The sequence below is a fragment of the Pseudonaja textilis genome, chromosome 6, assembly GCF_049901715.1.
Source record: "Pseudonaja textilis isolate UNSWEBS1 chromosome 6, rPseTex1.2, whole genome shotgun sequence".
NCBI classification, from domain to species: domain Eukaryota; kingdom Metazoa; phylum Chordata; class Lepidosauria; order Squamata; family Elapidae; genus Pseudonaja; species Pseudonaja textilis.
This window is the reverse complement of record NC_141995.1, coordinates 10993595-11019460: the sequence shown is the minus strand read 5'-3', so window position 1 is coordinate 11019460 and position 25866 is coordinate 10993595. Positions and strand designations below refer to the sequence as shown.

General features: G+C 40.8%; 2 protein-coding genes and 1 long non-coding RNA gene across 6 annotated transcripts in view; 2 read left to right on the top strand and 1 right to left on the bottom strand.

The window, feature by feature from the left end:
* The window catches only part of LOC148125394 (placenta-specific gene 8 protein-like), a 34754-nt gene that overhangs the window by 7675 nt on the left and 1213 nt on the right, over positions 1–25866 (top strand). The gene's annotated exons all lie outside the window — the stretch shown is intronic.
* Positions 1190–25866, top strand: LOC148125395 (placenta-specific gene 8 protein-like). Of its 4 annotated transcripts, none has more exons than XM_087935854.1 (4): positions 1190–1567; positions 6574–6698; positions 7941–8065; positions 24940–25866. In XM_087935854.1, the coding sequence occupies exons 2-4, from the start codon at positions 6587–6589 to the stop codon at positions 25042–25044; spliced, it is 342 nt and encodes a 113-aa protein (XP_087791980.1). In that variant the 5' UTR covers positions 1190–1567; positions 6574–6586; the 3' UTR covers positions 25045–25866. The 4 variants fall into 4 exon arrangements, with proteins under 4 accessions (XP_087791980.1, XP_087791979.1, XP_087791977.1 ...); XM_087935853.1 differs by lacking the exon at positions 24940–25866 and adding an exon at positions 9948–10375 and having other exon boundaries at positions 1207–1576; positions 6586–6698; XM_087935851.1 differs by lacking the exon at positions 24940–25866 and adding an exon at positions 9948–10375 and having other exon boundaries at positions 1211–1567.
* Positions 10084–25866, bottom strand: part of LOC148125393 (uncharacterized) — a 35336-nt gene continuing 19553 nt past the window's right edge. The window contains exons 3-4 of the long non-coding RNA XR_015744045.1: positions 14921–15535; positions 10084–11201 (exon numbers count right to left, since the gene is read on the bottom strand). This is a non-coding gene — a long non-coding RNA (uncharacterized LOC148125393). The remainder of the gene's footprint in view (positions 11202–14920; positions 15536–25866) is intronic.

Here is a 25866-nt window from a genome sequence, read left to right as displayed (position 1 = left end):
TTCAAAAAGACTTGAGAAATAGCAAGCTAAATGATCTCAGGTTAGAAAAAGAAAAAAGTAGATAGAATTAAATCTTGTCTATATCATTACAGGATCCTCCCTTCCACCCTGAATCTACCTTCATTTATGTCCTGGCTTCTGTTCTTTAAACTTTCGTCTTTCTGAGGATCTCATCAATTCCTCCCAACCCTCCTTTTCCTTTTCACACATTAATTCTACTTTCATTTGGTCATTCTGCAATTTGATTCACATTCTTTCTCTCCCAATCTTTTTTTCATACCTTTAAACCAGTTTCTTGGCAACAACTGTGTAGATCGGCCCCTGAAGTCCCTTTTCTCAGCAAGATTTCCAAACTGGGTTGCCATTACAAGTAGACCTCAACTTGCCACCCAATTTGGGACCGCAATTTCTCTTGCAGTTTTCAAGGAAATCATGGTTGATTTTTGCCAAGGTTGTTAAGTGAATCAGCCCAGTTGTTAAAGTGAATCAGGCTGTCATTAAGTAAATCTGCTTCCCCCATTGACTTCTGCTTGTTGAAAGCCAGCTACGATGGTCGCAAATGATGATCTAGTGATGAAGCACCCACAACTTCTGAAGGCAAAGCTGTTCCACTGGTTAACTGTCCTCGCTGTTAAGACATTTCTCCTTAATTCCAGGTTGCTTCTCTCCTTGTTTAGTTTCCATCCATTGTTTTTCATCTTGTCTTTGGTGCTTTGGAGAATAGCTTGACTCCCTCTTCTTTGTGGCAGCCCCTCAAATACTGGAATACTGCTATCATGTGACCCCTAATTCTTCTTTTCTCCAGACTAGCCAAACCCAAGTCCTCCAACTGGTCAGGTTCTGACCAGTTCTGGAGAACCAGTAGCAGAAATTTTGAGTAGTTCGGAGAACCGGCAAATCCCACCTCTGACTGGAGATTTTACGGTATCCTTCCCCTGCCACGCCCACCAAGCCACGGACACAGAACCGGTAGTAAAAAAAATCGAATCCCACCACTGCTCCAACCATTCTTCATACATTTTAGTCTCCAGGCCTTTAATCCTCTTAGCTGTTCCTCTTTTCTTCTTCCATATCAGCAAATACAGGCCTGTTGCCGAGAGTCTGGATTTTAATCCCATGACCCCGAGGGTCTTGTGACTGTTGTTAGGAGAAGTGGTCATAAATCATGTTTTTCAGAATCACTGCAACTTTGAATGTTGCTAAATCGATGCTTCCAAGTGAAGGACTATCTGTGATTAGAGGTGTCGGAAAGGTCAAAAATACTGAGGGATCTAGAATCTGAAACAAAAAAAAAATCGGAATTGTTTCTAAAGATGGCACAAGGAATAATCAATTTAAAGATAATGTCTAAGCATTCCCGATCATTATATCTCCTGATTTCTTCTAAACCAAATTTTGTTTCTCCTCAAACCACCTCTTTTGGACTGTTTTTCCTTTAGTTTGTTTTTAAAAAAAACCACACCTATCTGGCTGAGAAAAAAATAACTTCCTCATCTGAATAAACTACAGGCAGAGTTCATTGCAGCTTGGCAAAGAGAAGTCAAACGAAGAGGAAGAAGAAGAAAAGGTTTGAAATCTTGCTTTCTTTGAAACCTTTCTGCTTTTGTTTTTTGTATTTATTCTAAACTAATACATTTTTCCAAGTTTTTAGCTCCCTGGATCCAATTGGGTGGTTGAAAGACCGTCTTGTGACATTCTGTATCATATTGCAGAATCTCAATTCTAATTTTTTAAACTTGGGGGGGGGAAAGAAGAATGAGTCCTAAAGTAACACAGATATAAAGATGATCCTTTTTGCAGAAAGAAATTAAGAAAGTGACTGGGATAAATTAAGTGTTTAGTTTCAATCCCACCCACCCCCTGTGCCTAAATTTTTGAAATGCTTATTTTTATTTATTGAATATCCGTGCTGCCTATTTAAATATCAAAGGGAGTCTGTTCCCAGTGTGCACAGAGCTACCAGAAGACAAGAGCAGGTAAGACAAAAGGGGCGACTCGGGAGTAAGGCTTGGAGGTGATTAGCCCTCCCATAAGGTATAAAGGAAAGCAAAGTCGTTCGCTCTGTTCGGATTCAACCTTGAAGCTCTGTGGACTTCGTACTTTGGTTGGTTTTTTTACAGTCAATTTAGCACTTTAGTTGCTAGCAGCAATTCAAAGGAGAGAAAGGTGGGTGCTTATCTCGAGAGACTGTTTGGGAATTATTACTGGCTGGAATGCACATAATTCCCAGCGTTGAAATAAAACAAGAGTTGTTTGGACTAAGCACGTGCTTAATTACGGTCTCAGGAAGCCTTGGTCCGAAAAATTTGTTAAATGATGTTGGTCCCATTTTACGGCCTTTCTTGCCACATTTCTTAAGTGAATCAGTATAGGTGTTCAGTTAGTAACATGACTGTTGAGTGAATCTGCCTTCGCCCTTGTCTTTGCTTCTCAGAAAGTTGCAAAAGGATGAGCCCGGGACACTGCAGCCGTTCTAAATGTTTCCCAGTAGAAACTATGGTTAAATATGTATATATGTCGCAAAATATTTTTGCCAAGTTTACTGACTGGCAGTTTAATTTCGCAACATTTACATAAGAACTGCAGCGATTCACTTAACAAATATAGCAATTAGCACTACCAATAGAATAATGGAATAGGACAGGACAGGACAGGACAGAATACTGTATAATGGAATAGAATAGTTGAAAGGGACTAAGGAGGTCTTCTATTCCAACTCAGCAAAGGCAATCTGGGGAGGCCAGATTAACAATCAAGTTACTAATTTAACAACTGCAATAATTCACCAAACAGCTGTGGCAAGAAAGGTCATAAAATGGGGCAAAACTACCTTAAGAAATGTCTCATGTAGCATCATACATTTTGAGTTCAACTGTGGTCATAAGTTGAGGACTACCAGAATAGAATAGAGTAGAGTAGAGTAGAGTAGAGTAGAGTAGAATAGAATAGAATAGAATAGAATAGAATAGAATAGAATAGAATAGAATAGAATAGAATAGAGGGACATTGGAGGTCTTCTAGTCAACCAGGAAAATAGTTCAGGCAGGAAACTCTATCCCATTTCAGACAAATGGTTGTCCAATCTCTTCTTTAAAACTTTCAGCGTTGGAGCATTGGCAACTTCTGGAGACAAGTTGTTCCAAGGCTTCATTTTCTCAACTGTCAGGAAATTTCTTCTTTGTTCTAGGTTGCTTCTTTCCTTGATTACTTTCCATCCATTTGAGATGAAAACCTAGTTGTGTCTATGGCCATGAAGGGTCTGTGCTGCCTGCCCTATAGCTGATAAGACCCTCTGCGGATGTTAAATGATGCTCCCCCCCCCTTACAGTTGTCCCTGCAAGATTACTTTAAGAGAGCCAATTTCAACAAACTTAGAGAGCGCTTGGGAAGGATCCCATGGATGAGAATCCTCAAGGGGAAAATAACTCATGAAGCTTGGGAAATTTTGAAAAGTGAGATTATAAAAGCCTAGTCTATAAACTGAGAAAGTGGTAAGAAAGTGACAAGCGTCAGGGAGAAAGCAGAACTACTTAACTCGCTTTTGGCATCTTTACACAAAGGGAAAAAACAGTCCAACCTATCAAAAACGGTACCGTAAAAAACAGATTAGGAGCACAAGTATGAAGTACAGTTGCTGGAGTTGACTTTGTCTAGTGTAATGAAAAGAAGGACTAGGGGTGAAATGATATAGTGTTCCAATATCTGATGACTTGCCACAAAATCCTCCAAAGCACCCGAAACATCCTGAAAACATAAGCAATCCAACAAACAAAAAGGAGAATCAAAGATGCTTTTCCAAAAGGCAACTGGACTTTCTTGGGATTTTTTTCCTTGAAAACATTTCACTTCTCATCCAAGAAGCTTCCTCAGTTGAGAACTGAGGAAGCTTCTTACATTTTTCCAGGAAAAAAAAAAAAGAAGACCGAGAAAGTTCAGTTGCCTTTTAGAAAAGCACCGTTGGGACAACCATGACCTGGATGATTGAGAATATCCAGACACAAAAACATGGAAGAAAGCAACTCTATCATACTAGAATACTAGACTGACTATCAGCCATAGTAAGGCAGAACATGGAAGAATATACCGTTTTTAGGGAAATATTAACATGATTCTGCTTGATAGTGAAATGTGTGTATTAATGAAAAATGCCAGGTCATCCATCAGTCATTCGCCCATCTTTCTCAAGCAGGAAACGTCTTGCTTGCCACAAAACCACAGTGGAGTTACGGGAAGCTACAGGGTTTAGCAAGATTGGTTATTTGTAATAATCCAACTACTTTAACCCAGCAGCAGACGAGGGGGTAGCTGGAATTCAAAGTAACCAATGAAATGCTGACAAGTTATATTCCTGTGGTTTAGTACTTCTGAAAGGTATAAATGTGGTGTCAAATCTATAGGAAGATGTTGCCTTGGCTAAATAGCTCTGAACCTTTGTGCAAATAAAACTATTTCTGATTCCAAGGTCTGAGTCTTGTAATTTCCTGCAACAATAGGACAGAACATTGGTCAACTTAATTAGCTTCCAGAGAGTGAGATAAGCCAATGGCTTGCCAACAGTCACCCAGTGTGATATAAATCAAGATGATAGGAGACTCATGAACAAATATAGAGCTTGTTTATTAAGTGTTTGCAAAGGCCTGCACCCGTTCTCTCTTAGGTAAGGAGTGAGGAGACATTTTTCGCAGGCATGCTTAAGATTTTTATACATTTTCAGAAGCCTGGCCCTGTTACCACCTCCTCATCCTGTTTGCTAATTACTGGGTCATTTTCCAGTAACTACCACTCCAGTGATGTTATTCATATTTTTTACCAATGATTCTGTGGGTGTGTCTTGGTGGGTGTGGCATGGCTTGGTGGGCGTGGCTTGGTGGACATGGCAGGGGAAGGATACTGCAAAATCCCCATTCCTCCCCACCCCGCTAACCTGCTTTCCAGATCTGTTCTCCTATGCAGGGCAACCAAAGAAGACCCAGCCAACCAGCTGAGACTCGGGAGGCAGAGAATAGATGGGGGTGGGGCCAGTCAGAGGTGGGATTTGCAAGTTCTCCGAACTACTCAAAATTTTCGCTACCGGTACTCTGGAACCTGTCAGAACTGGGCGAATACCACCTCTGTACCACTCCCTTTTGGCCTAGCTCACATCCTGTTCGGCATAATATAAATTATTCTCGGAAGCTTCTACTAATATCAACATTATTAATTTTAGTACAATAACTGGACAGCATGACCTGCCAAATATATGACCTGCTACAATTTGCAAAACAATCTTTGTTATTGTAAATACAGAGAATATTATATATCTTACTTAATATACAAGTAAAGTGTCATCTGGAGGCTAAATATGGCGTTACTATAGCTTTACATTTTTAAAGGAATACTTATCTTACATATCACACCCAGTTTCAAGATCCCAAAGCATAGGGACCAGAACTGTGATGGTGAACCTATGGCTCGTGTGCCAGAGGTGGCACTCAGAGCCCTCTCTCTGGATACACAGAGCCATCGCCCCAGCTAAGCTCTGCCACGTATGTGTGTGTGTGCCTCCCACCGGCCTGCTGGTCTTTGGATCTCTACCACGCATTCATGTGCCGCATGCATAGGGTTCTGCATGCATGCACTGGGTTGAGTGCACATGCGGGGGGCAGGGGGGTCACATGTGCATGCATGGGGGTCACAGGGAGGTCACACACTCATAAGTGGGGGCAGGGGTGGGATTCTACCAGTTCACACCTATTCACTAGAACTGGTTAAAATTCTGAGCAGTTTGGAGAACCGGTTGTTAGAAGAAATTACTGGCCTAATCCTGTAAGGAAGGCAGGAAGGAAACGTTCTGGTGTTGCTTAGAGAAACTGCCTCTCCATTAACCCTTATTACATTCTTGGCAGGACTAGACTTCCTGTCTCTGGAACGTCTCTGGAGTTTTTTTCCCCTCCTTTGGTGGTACTTTGCTTGTGTGGAGTGACCATTCAAAGTTACAATGGCACTGAAAAAAGTGACTTGTGACCATTTTTCACACTTACGACTGTTGCAGCATCCCCACAGTCACGAGAGGCCAAGCGAGGAGATGCATGCCTCAATGTGAGTGATGTTGAGTTGGCCATGCCCAGTCAGTCACATGACCAAGCCATGTCCACCCAGTCACATGACCACCACTTAAGCCACCAACTAAGCCATGCCCACAGAACCGGTTGTTACAAAATTTGAATCCAGCCCTGAGTACCCAGGGTGCCCACGTGTTACATTTTTAGGATGTGCACATGCTTGCATGTTTTGGGACCTTGGGGCGGAGTAGGTTAGCCATCACTGGTCTAGAACCAAGGGAGGAAGGAGAAATTGGCTGAGTGCAGAGGGAGCCACTCTTTCAAAGAACCAGAGGACAATTAGACACTCAGTTTAGCTGTCCCAAGTTGGGAGAAAGATCCTCACAATACTAATTTGTGTATCAGAAAGACTTCATCCAGAATCCAATCTAGCAACCAGATCCCACTCAGTGGAGTTGGGACTGAGATCACCTTCTACCAACACTGTTCATTGATCTCTTCTCTTTTTGGCTCTCTTCTTTCTTTTTCTTAGAAAATTGTCCACAATGAATGTTCAGCCAGTGGTGGTCACTCAGCCACAGGTGGTGGTAACGGTGCAGCACAACAGCAACTCTTGGCAAACGGACTTATGTGACTGCTTTAGCGACTGTGGAGTCTGTAAGTGACCGGACCAATAAATGAAAGTGGGGTCCTCTGAGCCTTCTTAGGAAGATTGGGCTAAATATCCTTCCAGACTGGATAGGCTGCAGAAATCAATTGCTTTTTTATATAATTTGAGCAATAGATGTTTAATTATTGAACAGCCTATTGGATTGGAATTAGGATGGCAAGAAATAAAAGGAGACACAGCTTCTATAACTATTAAAAGTTGTATGTGGATCTTTTTAAAGTTCTACATGAAGGAGATGAGCAGGCTGAGCCCGAGGGTGGGGTCAAACTCACCATCAGTTTGGATTCGCTATGCTCCCAAAGATCTAAATCAGCCTCCCCCGCCAACGAATTTTGTTGACTCTTATTTAGCGCCAATCTGCCTGTAGATCTGATTCTTGTATAAAGCATGAGGTAAACTCATCGTGCTTTTGAACTTGGTCCTGGCACCTGATTTCTTGCACCTGATGCTACACAACTGAGGAATTATGGGGGAAAAAACTGTTAAGAAAACAATCTGGTGTCCTCCTAATATTTTGAATTTTAATTTTCATAATGAAGGGTCCTTGCTGCTTTCGGAGCTTGGTTGTTTTCTTGTACGTTTCATTACCCAGGTAAGGAATATCACCAGTGCTAGGACAGCATCCATGCTAGTACTCAAGCTTTACTTACTTGATTAAAGAGCCATCTGGAAGAAAACAACCAAGCTCAGAGAGCACCAAAGACACAACAGCTCAAATGGGAGTTATAAATATTCTCTTCCATTGGTAATTGTCAGACACAATCAACCCATGTGCAAAGAATTCAATTAGCTATTTTATTACTCAAGCCTATAACATAGGAATCTTCTCAGACTGGCAGTCCCCACCTGGGTCAAACTAGATAAGATTAAACAGCATTCAAGGAAGATCAGACTTCACTCATGTACGGATTCCAGACTAGTTCCCTGTTTGATTCCTCTCCCTGGCTCAGCCAGTCTCTTTCCAACAGTAATTTCCTTAATTCTATTTCATAACAGTTGAGAATATCAGTATACAGAGAAGTGGGATGGGGTGTGCTTTTAATTTAATGTGGTTAGTAAATGTGTTTTTTCAGCACTCCCCTCTGCTAGCTGATGTTTTAACTAGCATTTTCACTTGCAGTTTTGATGTTGCACAAATGGTATAATTTGCACTTTCTGGGACATAAGTCTTATGTCATTCAACACTGTGCCAAAATCGTTCTACAAGGGCTTTTTTTCCCTCTCTATAGGTCTCTGTGGAATGTTCTGCTTCCTTTGTTTGGGATGCCAAGTTGCTGCAGATATGAATGAATGTTGTTGCTGTGGTGCAAGTGTGGCCATGCGAGCTGTCTACAGGACAAAATACAATATCCCTGTAAGTAGATTACCTTGCCTAGATGAGAGAAACTCCATTTAAACTCTAATTAAAACAAAACAAAACAGGAACCCAGAATTTTAAGGAGCACTTGCCAAGGGAAAATTCAACAATTGATTCTAATTATTTAAAATAATTTACAATATTATTTTAATTTTGGTCATTCACATTTCATTTTGTCCCTCTTTTGGCATCCTTCCTTCAATGATACTATTCCATCATCTATTCAATATCAGTGTAATTCTTGTCGCAAGGCAAGTTGTCCTATGGCGAGTTGACCACAATGAGTTGGCCTTGGTGAGTTGGATGTGACAAGCTGCCCCAAACCTGCTTAGAAAGGCAGTGCATACACAATCCATAAGTTTGTGGCAAAAGAAAAAAAAAACCTGACCTGGGAAATGAACAGATAATTCTTTCATTTGTTATCTGCAGCAGGCCATAATCTTTCAGAATTATACAGGCGTGGGCTTCAGCCGGTAGTTCCGGCGATGAGTTGGTCCCACCTATCCACCCCTCGCTAGTCTGCAAAGCGCGTACTCACCGAATCAGTTGTTACATCAATTGAATCTCATCACTGCACTTATAGAAATGAAAATAAAAATGACACTTGTTCCACACCAAATCTACCTGGCCCACAAAAGGATGGGAAGGCAGAATATGTTACAACTCCCATCCATGAGGGATTGTCATCTTGGAACCATTAAAAAAAAAACCGCTCTTCCTGTTGCTTTTCTGAAAACAAGGTTTTGTCAGTGGGCCCAAGGACCAGAAATAGAAATGATCATGTGGTTAACTTGATTGTGTTGTTGCTGCCACTGGCAGAAGGCGAAGTGGATTTTAAAAAAATAAGTTTTCATAATGTGATGGATTTCTGTTGTTAAGTGGGGCATTTGTTAAGTGAGTTTTGCCCAATTTTACAACCTTCCTTGCCATAAGTGGTTAAATGAATCACTGCAGTTGTTAAGTTAGTAACACAGTTTTTAAGTGAATTTGGCTTCCCCTTTGACTTTGCTTGTCAGAAGGTCACAAAAAGGGATCATATGATTCCAGAACACAGCAACTGTCCTAAATATGAGCCAGTTGCCAAGCATCTCAATTTTGATCACAAGAAACATGGGGATATTGCAAAGGTCGCAATTGTGAAAAACCAACATAAGTCACACTTTTCAGTGCCACTGTATCTCTGAAGCAGAGGTGATATTTAGCAGGTTCTGACCAGTTCTGCAGAACGGGTAGCAGAAATTTTGACTAGTTTGGAGAACCAGCAAATACCATCTCTCTCTGGAGATTTTACAGTATCCTTCCCCTGCCACCCCCACAGAACCGGTGCCATCTTTGGAAAACGTACTGAAACCAGATGCTACCACACTGCCACATTTTAAGACTGGGAAAGTGGGTGGGTGGAATCTCTTGGGAGTATATAGTTAGACAAAATAACCTTCTTTTTGTAGTTCGTCATGCTATTGTGCACATATGTAGGGGAAGTCTTAAGTTGGGACGGATGGTGATTGGGGCATGTGATGTGATGATGGGTGTAGGGGTTGGATTTGTAGTTTTTTATTATTGCAAGGAAGCACAGAATTTTCAGATTCGGGATTCCCTCAGTTGTGCCCGTTACTATCTAAACAAAAATAACTTTTGAGAGATATCTGTCTCGGAGTTATTGGTTGGAGTGGAGGTTTGTTGGAATGCTGACAACCAGTAGTAAAAAAATTTGAATACCACCACTGCTCTGAATGGTGACTAAACGAACTGTTGTAAGTCAAGGACTGCCTGTATTTTGCCATCCGACATACAGTTAGCTTTTTATGATTCCACATCTCTACATCATGATTTGATTGAAAAGGTTATGGATTAATTTGGTTTCTTTTCTTTTCAACAGGGATCCATCTGTGAGGATACCTGCATTGTGAGGTTTTGCCCCCTTCTTTCTCTCTGCCAAATCCAGAGAGATATCAAAAGAAGGAAACAAATGGGGATATTCTAGAAGACTTCCTCCTCAACTCCTTTACATTTGCCCCTTTTTCATTAGAATTCTGAGAAGTAAGATGCAGTAGAGTAGTTTGTAGGAAGTACCGTTATTTAGGGGCACCCTTGCTTTATAATTCTAAGCATATTCTTAACCCAGAAATTACATTTTAGCACTGATTCAGAGCTCGCAATCCAATCACACAAAAACTTGCTCTTATTTGTTCTGTCCTTGTCTTTGCTTGTTCTTCCCATTTCTTTTAAAATGGAAAGCAAAACATTTTGGTTGCTGCTGCTATGAAACAATTAAGAATTAAAATAAAACCCTACTAGATCTTTGAAGATTTATCCGTGGATCTACCATTCTGCCTTTCCTGTTTCAAGGCGACCGGTGATTTTGGTTTGCAGCTACTTTTACAATACCGACAATACAAATGTAAGTATCCATGATATCAATCACTCCGAGACATTTTCTCTCCAATGGATTTATTTAGAAACAGATCTGGCACGTCAAAGGCAATTTCCCAAAGTGAAAATTTTTCTCCCGTTACATAGAATCCACCTTCTCTCCTCCCACTTCTACACTTCATAAATCATGAGAACCAATTAACTGCCACTGGAATTTCTTAATATGACATACAGAATAACCTTGAACTTTTCAACTCCTCCAACTCTCTTTAAAAAAAAATGCGGCAGCTGAATTTCAAACATGCTGGACAATTTTCCCACCCATCAGACAGAAGTCCAAGGTGTTCAGAACTTACTGAGCCAGCCACTCAAGTACAATCCTTACATGAGTACATTAGACCGATTACAATATAAATGATATAAGAAAGAAAAACATTACAATGAATTTCACCTTACAATGAATTTTCAATTACAATGAATTTCCACCCTCCCTCCATAATCTTTCTAGCTGTCCCCTGGGGATTGAAAAGAGCCTTTTAGTCTTTTACTGGTCCATCTCAGGGTCCTTTCCTTCATGTCTCTAGGTGGCATAGGCTTGGCCTACTGGTGGTATGGGTGGTCAGTCAGGCTTGGGAAGGTCTGCCCCATTCTGGTTTGCAGTAAAGACTTTCAGTGGAGGCTGGATCCAAACCCAATTACTGGCTCCAATGGGTGGAATGTCTCCTCTAGGTGGTAGCATCTGCTTCCACATGTTGCAGGGCTGAAAGACAAAGAACAAGGTCCGATCCCCTCCCTAGTTTGCTGGTAATTCTTACCAGGAAAGGCTGTGTTTGCAGGATTAGAGATTGGGGGTGAGGGGGGAGTAGATAGCTTGCAGGCATGGTTTGAAGAGAAAGAAAAATAATGCCATCAGTATTGCAGTTACTAAACAGATAAATTAATTTCAACAAACGGACACAGAACAGATGAGAAAGGAAAAAACTGGATTCACATGCTTCAGGAAAAGGATGAACAGGTAAAATCATTTAAACACACAGTAAATGCAAGGATGAAACTTTTCTTGTAAATGAACTTAAAACATTCGTTAATAACCTTAGGTTTTTCTTAAAAGCACAGAGAGGAAAGAAAATTGAACTCTGTTCCTCATCCAATCTAGTTGGCCAGACCAGGCTGGGAGAAGACATTTTCTCTCAGTTTTTAACTCTTAACAATTTAAAATTCATATCTGAAGTGATCAGAGACACTTTAACAGTTGTAAGAGTTACCTCAAGGATACACAAAGACTTAGACACCCACCCATCCACACACCCACAAGGACACAGAGAGGAAAACAAAACTCTGAGTTTACACACACACACTGATCATTCCCACAATAAATCTCTCAGTTAAATTGGGGAAGGCACAAATCTTAAGGAACAAACCACATGATTGCATAGAAGACAGAGATGCAGAAAGAAAGAAAAAAATCCCATGTGATCCTGTTTATATATTGCCCTTTTCTTTCATTTTTCTTTTTTTTTAAAGTACCTTTATTTAGACACACTGGTCTTCCTGTATCCCTCATCAAGGCCCATTCTCTACATATACATTTTGCTTTTTTTTTTCCATCCCAGCTAGGGTCGGCATCTGCCGCTCATCCCAAGCTTCCAACAACTCTCCCAGGGGAGGTTTCACTCAGGACCCTCGAACTACCGCGTCCCATGTTTCCCCTTCCAATGTGGGCTTCTCACACTTTGGCTTAGTCAGGTCAACAGGCTATCAGTTTGCAGACAGAAAAAGGTGTCTAGGGGAGACTTTGGTTCCCTATTCAAAGTATGCGCACTCCCCTCAGAGGGAACTCTCAGGCCACGGTTTTTGGATTGGGGGCAAAACAATCTTGAGAACTTACCGTCCCCAAGAAAGACAGTCCAGGAGGACTTGCTGCCTCCAATAGACAAGTACTGGCGCTCCTTCCTCAGGCCTAGATTTTTGGATTTGGAAGAGCTCAAATCGGGAGGACTTGCTACTCTTTGCAGGCAAGTTCTGGCGCTCCTACTACTTCACAACTTTCTAATTACCTAAAATCCTGGGGTTTGCTTTTGGGATACACTGGACAAAAAGCAACGTAAGTTCTCTTCCCTCCCTTCAATCATAACCCACTTGGCTTTTCTCTCTTATTGGTCCCACACTCCTTGCTTTTCCTGTCCTGATGGTCATGGCTTGGTGGAGCTAGCAACAGACAAGAGGGTGGCTAGAGGCCAAACAAAGAAATGAGATCCAGCTGCTGTCCAAGGGTGAAGCCACTCACACACACACACTCTTCCTCCTTCTCTAACAAAAGGTCCTGTGCTCTGAAAATGCTAAACATAACTTTTTTTTGAAAATGCAAATAAGTCAGGAGATGAGAAAGGAACTTTATACTACCAAAATGAGGATAAAAATAAAAATTCAAGATTGTTATGAAAACCTGTATGAGCAAGAAAAAGTTTCAGAAGAGAAAATTAAACAATATTTGGAAAAAGTGGAATTACCTAAAGTACCAGAAAAGGTAAAAACTATGTTAAATGGACGAATATCAATGATGGAATTATCAGAAGTGATCAGGAGACAAAAGAATATTAAAACACCAGGGCCAGATGGGCTGCAGGCAGAATTTTACAAATGTTTACAAGATACCTTAGGCCCATCAATGTTGGAAGTCCATAATAAAGTATTGGACTGATGCAAAGGTACCAAATTCGTGGATGAAAGCAAATATTACTTTGATTCCAAAAGAAGATTCAGATTTAATGCAGATAAAAAACTATAGGCTCATAACTTTATTGAACACTGACTATAAAATATATGGTTCAATAATGGCAGAGAGTAAAAAAGTTTCTAAATGAATTGATATATTCAGATCAAAATGGCTTTTTGCCTAAGAGACAGATTAAAACAATATGAGAATAATTTTAACTACAAAGGCAGTATCGTAAATGGAAATAGGATCATAAATGGAAATAGGACAGAGAATTTTAAAAAGGCACAAGAAAAGGATGTCCACTATCTCCTTTACTATTCATATTGACATTGGAAATGCTAAATAAAAATATTAGACAAGACATAGAAATTAAAGCTATGGAAATAAAAAGGGAACAATATAAATTATAGGCATTTGTAGAAGATTTGCTCTTTATCTTAGAAGACCCACAAGAAAATGGACTCAAGATAATTAGGAAAATAGAAGAATAAGGTGGAATTGCAGGACTGAAAATAAATAAAGAAAACAATCAAAATAATTGTTTACAGACATACAGAAAAAGAACTAGCAAGGAAAATAGGTATATAGATAATCAAGAAAGTTGTTATAAATTGGCGCAACCAATTAAAACAAATTTGGTTAAGTGGAAAAATCTACAACTACTGTGCTTCTCCAACAATACGGCCTCCCCCAATAGGAAGTCCCAGCATGTTTTATAGGCATAAAATGAAATTAAGTCCCTCCCCCCAAATTAAGGCCTATTTTAAAACATGCAAAATGGGGGGAAGGACGGGGGGGCCTTGCCGTTAAGAGCGCCCTGCGGGGAGCCATGCCTCGCCACCAACCTCCCTACTGTCGCCAAGTACTTTTGCTGCACACTCGGGTATTGTGCTGCCTGCGTTGACCTCGGTGTTGGTGGGGCACTTCATATCAGGAGACCTTCCGCCAACGTTGCTTTCCCTTCTCCCCGTGCTGCCGCCGCGGCATTTGGCACAGCATGGCCTCCCTGTCCACAGACGGTGGGCGCTATCACTGCCTCAGGCAGCCTCTCCTGCTAGCCCCTTCGGTGTTGGGCTGCAGGGACTTGGGAAGCCAAGCTCGGGTTGGTCCGGCTCTTTCGCTTGGCAGGCAGGCGCACACCTGCTGCTCGCTTTTCTGGCTCTGCCCAGCCCGCCCGACTCGGGCGTCTTTTCGGGGCTCAAAAAAAAAAAAAAAAAGACCCGGCCTTATTATATGAGAAACACAGTAGTTTGTGCCTAAGGCAGGACTAGAATTCAGAGTCCCCTGGTTTCTAGCATGTTGCCAGAACATTACATAGTTCTAAATGATTCTGTGTAGGAAAATGTTTAAGTGTTGTTAACTGAACTCTTTTCACTTATCTATTGTAATGGATTTTACAATGTGTTTTAGTTTTTCTAGTTTTTTGTTTCATCGTTTTTAAGGTTTTTTTTTCCTTCAAGGCAAACAACATTATGCCAAGTTCAAAAAGACTTGAGAAATAGCAAGCTAAATGATCAAAGGTTAGAAAAAGAAAAAAGTAGACAGAATTAAATCTTGTCTATACCATTACAGGATCCTTCCTTCCACCCTGAATCTACCTTCATTTATGTCCTGGCTTCTGTTCTTTAAACTTTCGTCTTTCTGAGGGTCTCATCAATTCCTCCCAACCTTCCTTTTCCTTTTCACACATTAATTCTACTTTCATTTGGTCATTCTGCAATTTGATTCACATTCTTTCTCTCACAATCTTTTTTTCATACCTTTAAACCGGTTTCTTGGCAACAACTGTGTTGACCGGCCCCTGAAGTCCCTTTTCTCAGCAAGATTTCCAAACTGGGTTGCCATTACAAGTAGACCTCAACTTGCCACCCAATTTGGGACCGCAATTTCTCTTGCTAAGCAAGGCAGTTTTCAAGGAAATCATGGTTGATTTTTGCCAAGGTTGTTAAGTGAATCAGCCCAGTTGTTAAAGAGAATCAGGCTGTCATTAAGTAAATCAGCTTCCCCCACTGACTTTGCTTGTTGAAAGCCTTTGCGGTAGCTCCTGAGTTATTGGAACAACATTTCACCCCAGGCCCTTCTTTTCATTAAAGGAGACATGCCCACTTCCAGCAACCATTCTTCATATGTTTTAGCCTTCAGGCCTTTAATCCTTTTAGCAGCTCTCCTTTTCTTCTGCTGCATCAGGAAATACAGGCCTGTTGCCAAGAGTCTGGATTCTGATCACATGACCAGGAGGATACGACTGTTGTTATGAGAAGTGGTCATAAATCACTTTTTTTCAGCATCGCTGCAACTTTGAATGTTGCTAAATTAATGCTTCTAAGTGAACGACTGTGATTAGAGGTACTGGAATGGTCAGAAGCATCTAGAATCTGAAACAGAAAAAAGGAACAGAATCGTTGATTTGTTTTAAGTTTCGTTTCTCCTCCCACCCCCTCTTTTAGTTTCTTTTTCCTAGAGTTTATTTAAAAAAAAAAAGAAAAAGAAAACACGCCCACCTGGCCACTTCCTTTGAAAAAACTATCGAGGAAAAAAAGGGTAATTCCCCTTTAGTTTTAAAACACAAAAGCAGGAAGGCGCTCACGGGCAGAGTTTATTGCATCTCTGCAACGAAAAACCAAACGAGGAAGAAAGAAGAAGAAAAGGTTTGAAATCTTGCTTTCTTTGAAATCTTTCTGCCTTTTGTTTTTTATATTTATTCTAAACTAATAGTTTCCGAATTTTTATCTCCCTGGATCCAATTGGGTTGTTGAAAGACCCGTCTTGCACAATCTGAATCCTCATTTTTTTAAAAACTTGGGAGGGGGGGATAAGAATGGATTCCTAAAGTATATAAAGACGATCCTTTTTGCAGAAGAAAGCTAAGAAGTGACTAGGATAAATTAAGTGTCCAGTTTCAAATCCCCCCCCTTTGCATCTCCCTAGTGCCTAAGTTTTTGAAATGCTTATTTTTATTTATTGAATATCCGTGCTGCCTATTTAAATATCTATACTGTATTTAAAGGGGAGAAACAAGAATGGAATAGAATAGCAATAAAGGGAATGTTACATTGCAAAGAATGTGAGTCCTCATTTTTTAAATGGGCGGGGGGGGGGGGAAATAAAGGATTCTTAAAGTAACACAAATGTAAAGATGATCATTTTTGCAGAAGGAAGCTAAGAAGTGACTAGGAAAGAATATTTCATTCCTAATTCCCATCCTTACATCTTCCCAGTGCCCAAGTTTTTAAAATGCTTATTTTTATTTATTGAATATCCGTGTTGCCTATTTAAATATGCATACTGTATTTTAAGGGGAGAAACAAGAATGGAATGGCAATAGGAATAGGAATAATTAGAATAGAAATAATTAGAATAGAAATAAAGGAAAAGTGTAGTGTTGGAAGAATTATCCTTCTGGGTTCAGTTCCAAGTGGGGAAAAAGACACTGGAAACATGGAGGAGGTTTGGAAAGTTGGTTTAATGGTGGACAGCAGGACCACATGGCTTGGAGCTCCAAAGTGAAAAGGAGGAGCACACCCTTCAAGATAGTGAAGGAAGTTGCTGATATGCTGAGAGTGCCTGGGTTTTATGCCCTCTGTTGGGATTTGAATTTGATCTTGTATTCTGATTGGTTGTCAGACTCCCATGGGGCCATGCAGGGGCAACTCTGTAGGCCAGGGGTAGGGAAACTTGGCTCTTTTGTCACTTATGGACTTCAACTCCCAGAATTCCTGAGTGAACCATAAAAGGTTCCCCATCCCTGGCCTACTGGTTTTCTCAGTTGTGGGGGAAATCAATTTTTGACTTGAATGGGGCTGTTTAATATACAAATGTAGGACATTCAAATCAAAAATTGATTTCCCCCACAATTGAAAAACCAGTAGGCCAGGGATGGGGAACCTTTTATGGCTCACTCAGGAATTCTGGGAGTTGAAGTCCATAAGTGACAAAAGAGCCAAGTTTCCCTACCCCTGCTGTAGGCTGTCCTGAGTCTCAGGCTTGGTTGAGCCTGGCACAGAATATTTCCCCTAAAAAGAGTAGAAACTCAGAAGCAAAAACTTCAGAAGTTGTAAATGTTCCCACACTGGAAGTTTTTAAGAAGAAATTGCACAACCATTTGTCTGAAATGGGATAGGGTTTAAAGACAATTTATTATGGGGGGTTGGACTAGAAGACCTCCATGGTCCCTTTCATCTATTCTATATTCTATTCTTATTCCTATTCTACCCTACCCTATTCTATTGGTAATCCTTAATCTATGACCACAATTGAGTCCAAAATTTATGTTGCTAAATGAGACCTTCGTTAAGTGAGTTTTGCCCCATTTTACGACCTTTCTTGCCACATTTCTTAAGTGAATCAGTACAGTTGTTAAGTTAGTAACACAATTGTTAAGTGAATCTGCCTTCGCCGTTGGCTTTGCTTCTCAGAAAGTTGCAAAAGGATGAGCCCAGAACACTGCAGTTAAATCTGTATATACTGTATGTTGCAAAATGAAAGTATTTTTGCCAAGTTTACTTAGTGGCAGTTTTATTTCGCAACATCTGTGTGAGAACTGCAGTGATTCACTTAACAAATATGGCATTTAGTACTGCCAATAGAATAATAGGATAGGACAGGACAGAACAGAATAGTTGAAAGGGGACTAGGGGTTTTTTTAGTCCAACTTGGCTCAGGCAGGAAACACCATCCCAGTGATGGCTAACCTTCAAGTTTGGTTTAGTTTGGATTCCAGGACATTACATTATAAAACTGAACTGTGGAGAAATGTATGAACATATTACCCTTGGACTATTTACAATAAATAAACTGATTAACTTTGCGACACAATGATCCCTGGACTTTGGATTTATAGCTTGAAATGTGAAGTTTGGCTTATTGTTGGACAATTGGGACAAGAAAAGGAATAAATAAGAATAAAGATGAGTGGAATTTCTTCTTCATTCTAAATTGTTTCTTTCCTTGATTAGTTTCCATCCATTCAAGAAGAAAACCTGGTTTGTCTATGGCCATGAAGGCTATGTGCTGCTTACAATATGTGACAATCCTAGACCAGGCCAAATCCAAAAATACCTGGGAATTTCTAGATGCCTGGCACTCTGACATATCTGCCATCAATCAACACAAATTAACAACATCTATAGGAGAGGTGGTATTCAGCAGGTTCTGACCAGTTCTGGAGAACCAGTAGCGGAAATTTTGAGTAGTTCAGAGAACCAGCGAATACCACCTCTGACTGGCCCTGCCCCCATCTCTTCTCCGCCTCCCAAATCCCAGCTGATTGACTGGGTCTTCTTTGGTTGCCCTGCACAGAAGAATGGAGCTGGAAAGCAGGTTAGTAGGTGTGGGGAGGGAATGGGATTTTGTAGTAACTTTCCCCCAGGAGTGGGGAGGGAATGGGGATTTTGCAGTATCCTTCCCCTGCCACGCCTACAGAACTGGTAATGAAAATTTTTGAATCCCACCACTGATTTATCGACTATGCAAAAGAGGCCACCAAGCAGCCCAAAACAGAACAAAAAGACTCCAGCACCTCTCCACAAGCAATCAGCACCCATATCAGCATAGATTAACTCCAAGGTTAACATCAAACCAACATAGGAAAACAAACACGTCAGGACCTGCCCACCTGGGCTCTTACCTGATCTTTATTTCCTGATTTTTCAACTTCAACTGCGAATGAGGCACAGCTGCAGTTAAAAAAAAAAACAAGAAAAGAGGGCTGTTTCAAAGGCTGCTTCTCTGCAGCCAGGGTGCTGATGACGATTTACAGGCGTGCAGCCTGCAGGGAAGCCCATCATAAATCCCGAACCGTAGTTAACCCTGTCCTATCCCACGACATCATCTGTCTCCAATCTACAACACAGTCATTTCAACAGTACCAAGAAGGCACCACAAACAGCACTTTTTACTAGCATTGATGGTGTTATCTAGTTTGGGTAATGAAATGTCTGCATGAAAACAAGCAAGCTCAGAGAGCACCAAGGATCCCAGAATAGAATAGAATAGAAAATAGGATATAATAGAAGAAAAGGACCGTGGAGGTGTTGGAAATAACTCAAAGCCAACACAAAAAACTTGGATCATTGAAAGCAAAGAGGATTTATTAAAAAGAAATAACAAGACAGTTTGCAAAGCATCGGTGGTCTTTAGGACCTTAACAAGCAGGTTCTAAATCAAAAGCCACACCTTCAGAACCTCAAAACATACTTTATCTACAGTTTCATCTCCTCACCCAAGTTCCCTCCTTGAGACTCATTCCCTCCCAAGTTCAAGCTAATTGGATTTGCCCTCAGGTGTTGCAGCTAATTTTAGGATGTCTCTAGGGAGAATTATCTCTTTCCGTTGTGTTTTCATCTGTAGCCCTCCGTATCTCTAGCTTTGGCTGCCCACGAGGCATCTTTCCTTAGGGTTAAGGAATGTAGCATCCCCTCATCAGGGCCTCTTTCTAAGCTCATATACTACCATTTTTCCAAAGAGTATAACAAACCCCCCCAAACATAACAATGTAAAAGGCATATTCATAAGATACAAATATAAAAGGGCTTAACAATGGAGCATGTCAAAAGTATAAAAGCAAAGCATGTATATACAGGGAGATATATTTCATTTGATAACAGATTAATAGAATTGGAAGGGATCCCGCAAGGTCATTCAGTCCAACCCCCATTTGTAAAACCTTTAAGCATCTTATATACTATTTTATTTTATTTTACTTATTTCTAACAGAGGTCTTCTAGTCAACCCCCCTGTTCAGACAGGAAACTCTATCCCATTTCAGACAAATTGGTTGTCCAACCTCTTCTTTAAAACTTAGCGTTGGAGCATTGGCAACCTCTGGAGGCAAGTTGTTCCACGGGTTCATTTTCTCAACTGTCAGGAAATTTCTTCTTTGTTTTAGGTTGCTTTTTTCCTTGATTACTTTCCATCCATTTGAGATGAAAACCTAGTTGTGTCTATGGCCATGAAGGGTGTGTGCTGAGCTGACTGCCCTATAGCTGATAAGACCCTCTGCAGATGTTAAATGATGCTTCCCCCCACCCTTACAGTTGTCCCTGCAAGATTACTTTAAGAGAGCCAATTTCAACAAACTTAGAGAGCGCTTGGGAAGGATCCCATGGATGAGAATCCTCAAGGGGGAAATAACTCATGAAGCTTGGGAAATTTTGAAAAGTGAGATTATAAAAGCCCAGTCTATAAACTGAGAAAGTGGTAAGAAAGTGACAAGCGTCAGGGAGAAAGCAGAACTACTTAACTCGCTTTTGGCATCTTTACGCAAAGGGAAAAAACAGTCCAACCTATCAAAAACAGTACCGTCAAAAAAAAAACAGATTAGGAGCACACGTTAAAAGAGGCAAGAAAATGGTGAGCACCTGCCCACCCTAGATGAGTTTAAATCATCGGGACCAGATGGATTACACACCCAGGTTCTGAAGGAACTGGCAGACGTGATCTCAGAACCATTGAACTATAGCAAAGATCCTGGAGCACCAGGGAACTACCAGAGCACTGGAAAAGAGCTGATATAGTTCCCACCTTCCCCCCCCCCCCCCAAAAAAAAAAGAAGGGGAGGGAAATAGATCCTGGAAACTACAGACCTGTCAACCTGACCTCAATTCTTGGAAAGATTCTGAAAAAGATATCAAGTAATCAATCAGTGAACAGATTAGAGGCAAACAAAGTTATATCCAAAAGCCAACGTGTGTTTGTCAAAAACAGATCAGGCCAGACAAATCTTATTGCATTCTTTGACAAAGTGACAAAGTTAGTGGATCAGAGAAGTTTCAAGTTTACAAATTACAGGGACTAGAACCAAGGGAGGAAGAAGCAATTGGCTGAGTGCAGCGGGAGCCACTCTTTCAAAATGACAGAGGACAATTGGACATTCAGTATGGCTCTGTCCCAGGTTGAGAGTTTAAGATTCTCGCAATACTAATTTGTGTATCAGAAAGACTTCATCCAGAATCGAATCTAGCAACCTGTCTTGCCCTTGGTGGGGACTGACTCTGAGGGAGAGGAGGAACAGCCGACAGGGAGCGGAAGTGTGGCTCCGGAGGTTGGGGAATGGCAGAGGCCGCCTGGGCAGTCAGAGGAGGACCCAGGCCCATCCCCTCTGCATCCTAGGGCATGCAAGGAGGAGAGGATAAGGGAGAGACATGGTCTACTCGGGAGCAGAGGGCCTTGATCCTCTTCATGGGCTGCAGCTGTGACAACTGAATGTACAGACCTGCAAAGCATGGAAATAACTAGTTTATGGTTCCTCTCTGAGTTTGGTGTCCTTCCCAGTGTGTGTTATCTGTGAATGTCCTCCAGCCCTTGTCTTGCCTGGTTTCTGTTGCTTTTTCCCTTGTAACTGTTTGTGTGGGAGTTTTTTGGCTTCCCGTCAAGAATATTCAGAACTTGGAAGCAAAGTGAAGGAATAAAAGGGGCTTCACCTGTTTTCTGTGACTGTTAGTTTTGTATCCCACCCTGGGTCATCACACAACCAGATTCCACTCTGTGGCGTTGGGACTTGAGATCACCTACCAAGCCTGTTCATTAATCTCTTCTCTTTTTACTATTTGCTATTTACAAAGTCTCCACTAATATTACTATTAATCTTCTCATCACTCCTTATCACCCATCTCCTCCCACTTGTGACTGTATCCTTATGATTTATATTGACTGTTTCCTAGTATGATTTGATTGCTTATTGTATCCTATGACCATGATTAAGTGTTGTGCCTTAGGATTCTTGATGAATGTTTTTTTTCTTTTATGTACACTTGAGAGTACATTGCACCAAGACAAATTCCTTGTGTGTCTAATTACACTTGGCCAATAAAGAAATTCATTCATTCATTCATTCATTCATTCATTCAGAGTCTCTTCTTTCTTTTTCTTAGAATATTGTCCACAATGGATTATCAGCCAATGGTTGTCACTCAGCCACAGGTGGTGTTAACAGTCCAGTCCAACAGGACCTATTGGCAAACGGACTTATGTGACTGCTGTAGCGATTGTGGAGTCTGTAAGTGACCGGGCCAATTACTGAAAGTGGGGTTCTCAAAGCCTTCTTGGGAAGATTGGGCTGAATATCCTTCCAGACTGGATAGGTTGCAGAAAACAATTGTTCCTTATAATTTGAGCAATAGATGTTTGATTATTGAACAGCCTATTGGATTGGAATTTGGATGGCAAGATATAAAAGGAGACAATGTGGCTTCTATACTATTAAAAGTTGTATATGGACCTTTTAAAAGTTCTGCATGAAGGAGATGAGCATGCTGAGCCTGAGGGTGGGGTCAAACAAACCATCAGCTTGGAGTCCCTATGCTCCCACAGGAGATCTAAATCCAGCCCCTCCTCCAATGATTTCTGTTGACTCTTACTTAGCGCCAATCTGCCTTGACCATTAGTAGATCTGATTCTTGCATGAGGTAAACTCTATTCTGGCACCTGGTTTCTTGTGCCTGATGCTATACAACTGAAGAATTTTTTTGGGGGGGGAAACTGTTAAGGAAACAATTTGGTGTCCCCCCAATGTTTTGAATTTTAATTTTCATAATGAAGGGTCCTTGCTGCTTTCGGAGCTTGGTTGTTTTCTTGCACGTTTCATTACCCAGGTAAGGAATATCACCAATGCTAGGACAGCATCCATGCTATCAAGCTTTACTTACTTGATTAAAGAACCATCTGGAAGAAAACAACCAAGCTCAGAGAGCACCAAGGACACAACAGCTCAAATGTGAATTATAAATATTCTCTTCCATTGGTAATTGTCAGAGGCACAATCAACCTATGTGCAAAGAATTCAATTAGCTATTTTATTATTCAAGCCTATAACATAGGAATCTTCTCAGATTGGCAGTCTGCACCTGGATCAGATTAGATAAGATTAAACAGCATTCAAGGAAGATCAGACTTCACTCATGTACCGATTCCAGATCAGTTCCCTGTTTGATTCCTCTCCCTGGCTCAGCCAGTCTCTTTCCAACAGTAATTCCCTTAATTCTATTTCATAACAGTTGAGAATATCAGTATACAGAGAAGTGGGATGGGGTGTGCTTTTAATTTAATGTGGTTTGTAAATGAGTTTTTTCAGCCCTCCCCTCTGCTAGTTGATGTTTTAACTAGCATTTTCACTTGCAGTTTTGATGTTGCACTAATTGAACTTTCTGGGCCATAAATCTTATGTCACTCAACACTGTACCAACATCTTTCTACAAGGGCTTTTTCTTCCTCTCTATAGGTCTCTGTGGAATGTTCTGCTTCCCTTGTTTGGCAGGCCAGGTTGCTTCAGATATGAATGAATGTTGTTGCTGTGGTGCAACTGTGGCCATGCGAGCTGTCTACAGAACAAAATACAATATCCCTGTAAGTAGATTACCTTGCCTAGATGAGATAAACTTCAGTTAAACTCTGTTTAAAGCAAACAAAAACAACAACACCCAAAAACCCAGAATTTTAAGAAGCACTCGTGAAATTGGAGAGAAATATCAGCTCAGAAACAGGCTGCGGCAACTCGCCACAATCAACTTGCTGCAGGATAACTTGTCATGGACAACTCCCCACGGGACAACTCGCCAAGGGAAAATTCAACAATTCAATCTAATTATTTAAAATAATTTACAAAGCTATTTTAATTTTGGTCATTCACATTTCATTTTGTCCCTCTTTTGGCATCCTTCCTTCAATGATACTATTCCATCATCTATTCAATATCAGTGTAATTCTTGTCGCAAGGCAAGTTGTCCTATGGCGAGTTGACCACAATGAGTTGGCCGTGGAGAGTTGGATGTGACAAGCTGCCCTAGACCTGCTTAGAAAGGCGGTGCATACACAATCCATAAGTTTGTGGCAAAAGAAAAAAAAAACCTGACTTGGGAAATGAACAGATAATTCTTTCATTTGTTTTCTGCAGCAGGCCATAATCTTTCAGAATTATACAGGCGTGGGCTTCAGCCGGTAGTTCCGGCGATGAGTTGGTCCCACCTACCCACTCTTCGCTAGTCTGCAAAGCGCGCACTCACCGAACCAGTTGTTACACCGATTGAATCCCATCACTGCACTTATAGAAATGAAAATAAAAATGACACTTGTTCCACACCAAATCTACCTGGCCCACAAAAGGATGGGAAGGCAGAATATGTTACAACTCCCATCCATGAGGGATTGTCATCTTGGAACCGTTAAAAACAAACCTCTTCCTGTTGCTTTTCTGAAAACAAGGTTTTGTCAGTGGGCCAGAGGACCAGAAATAGAAATGATCATGTGGTTAACTTGATTGTGTTGTTGCTGCCATTGGCAGAGGTCGAAGTGGATTTTTTTAAAATAGGTTTTCATAAAGTAAATGGATTTCTGTTGTTAAGTGGGACATTAATTAAGTGAGTTTTGCCCAATGTTACAACCTTTCTTGCCATAAGTAGTTCAATGAATCACTGCAGTTGTTAAGTTAGTAACAAAGTTGTTAAGTGAATCTGGCTTCCCCACTGACTTTACTTGTCAGAAGGTCACAAAAGGGGATCATACGACCCTGGGACTCTGCAAGTGTCCTAAATATGAGCCAGTTGCCAAGCGTCTGAAATTTGATCACATGAAACCTGGGGATATTGCAAATTGTGAAAAACAACCGTAAGTCACATTTTTCAGTGCCATTGTAACTTTGAACAGTCACTAAATGAACTGTTGTAAGTCAAGGACTGCCTGTATTTTGCCATCCAACATACAGTTAGCTTTTTATGATTCCATATCTCTACATCATAGTTTTATTGAAAAGGTTACAGATTAATTTGGTTTCTTTTCTTTTCAACAGGGATCCATCTGTGGGGATACCTGTATTGTGGGGTGTTGCCCTGTTCTTTCTGTCTGCCAAATCCGGAGAGATATCAAAAGAAGGAAACAGATGGGGATATTCTAGAAGACTTCATCCTAAACTCCTTTACATTTGCCCTTTTTTCATTAGAATTCTGAGAAGTAAGATGCACTAAAGTAGTTTGTAGGAAGTACCATTATTTAGAGACACCCTTGCTTTGTAGTTTTAAGCATGTTCTTAACCCAGAAATTACATTTTTTAGCACTAATTCAGAGCTCAAAATCCAGTCATACAAAAACTTGCTCTTCTTTGTCCTGTCCTTGTCTTTGCTTGTTCTTCCTACTTCTTTTAAAATGGAAAACAACATAGTTTACTAGCTAAACAATCAGATAACACTAGTTCTTCTTAAGATGGTGCTCACCACATATGCTGCTTTCGATCTCTCTTAATTCAAAGGTGTGATGGCTGGGAATCACAATAGTTCTAGTCATCCACCTCTGGAGAGCAAGCGCTTTCAGATAGGTTAGTTATGGCTCATTTTACCTTATATTCTCCAGTTACTACATTTTGCAAACCAAAATTCCCAGTCACTTTAAAACAGGAAGGGGAGAATGGTAGACCCATTGTTTTTTTTAAATTCTTAATTGTTTAATAGCAGCAGCAACCAAAATGTTTTGTTCTTACTCTCCTACTGGAGCTAATGATACAAACTTTCATAATGCTGGTGTGCAAAACTGCCAGCCAAGCTGGAAGGAGGAATCAAGTGAGGGCCTAACGTGGAGTCCTTGAGCAGCCACAAGCGTGTAAGCTTCACCTCTCATACAATCAACGAAGCCTTATCTGGCTATTCCCATGGGAATACATGCTGTCTGATGAGATTCTTGTAATATGGGATGTGGGCAATAAAGTTTTGACGTTCATTATTCA

Coding starts and splice junctions, on each gene's coding strand:
- LOC148125395 (XM_087935854.1), top strand. CDS start 6,587: ATGAATGTTCAGCCAGTGGTGGTCACTCAGCCACAGGTGGTGGTAACG. Junction 6,699..7,940: donor CTTTAGCGACTGTGGAGTCT/GTAAGTGACCGG, acceptor CCCTCTCTATAG/GTCTCTGTGGAATGTTCTGC. Junction 8,066..24,939: donor GGACAAAATACAATATCCCT/GTAAGTAGATTA, acceptor TCTTTTCAACAG/GGATCCATCTGTGGGGATAC.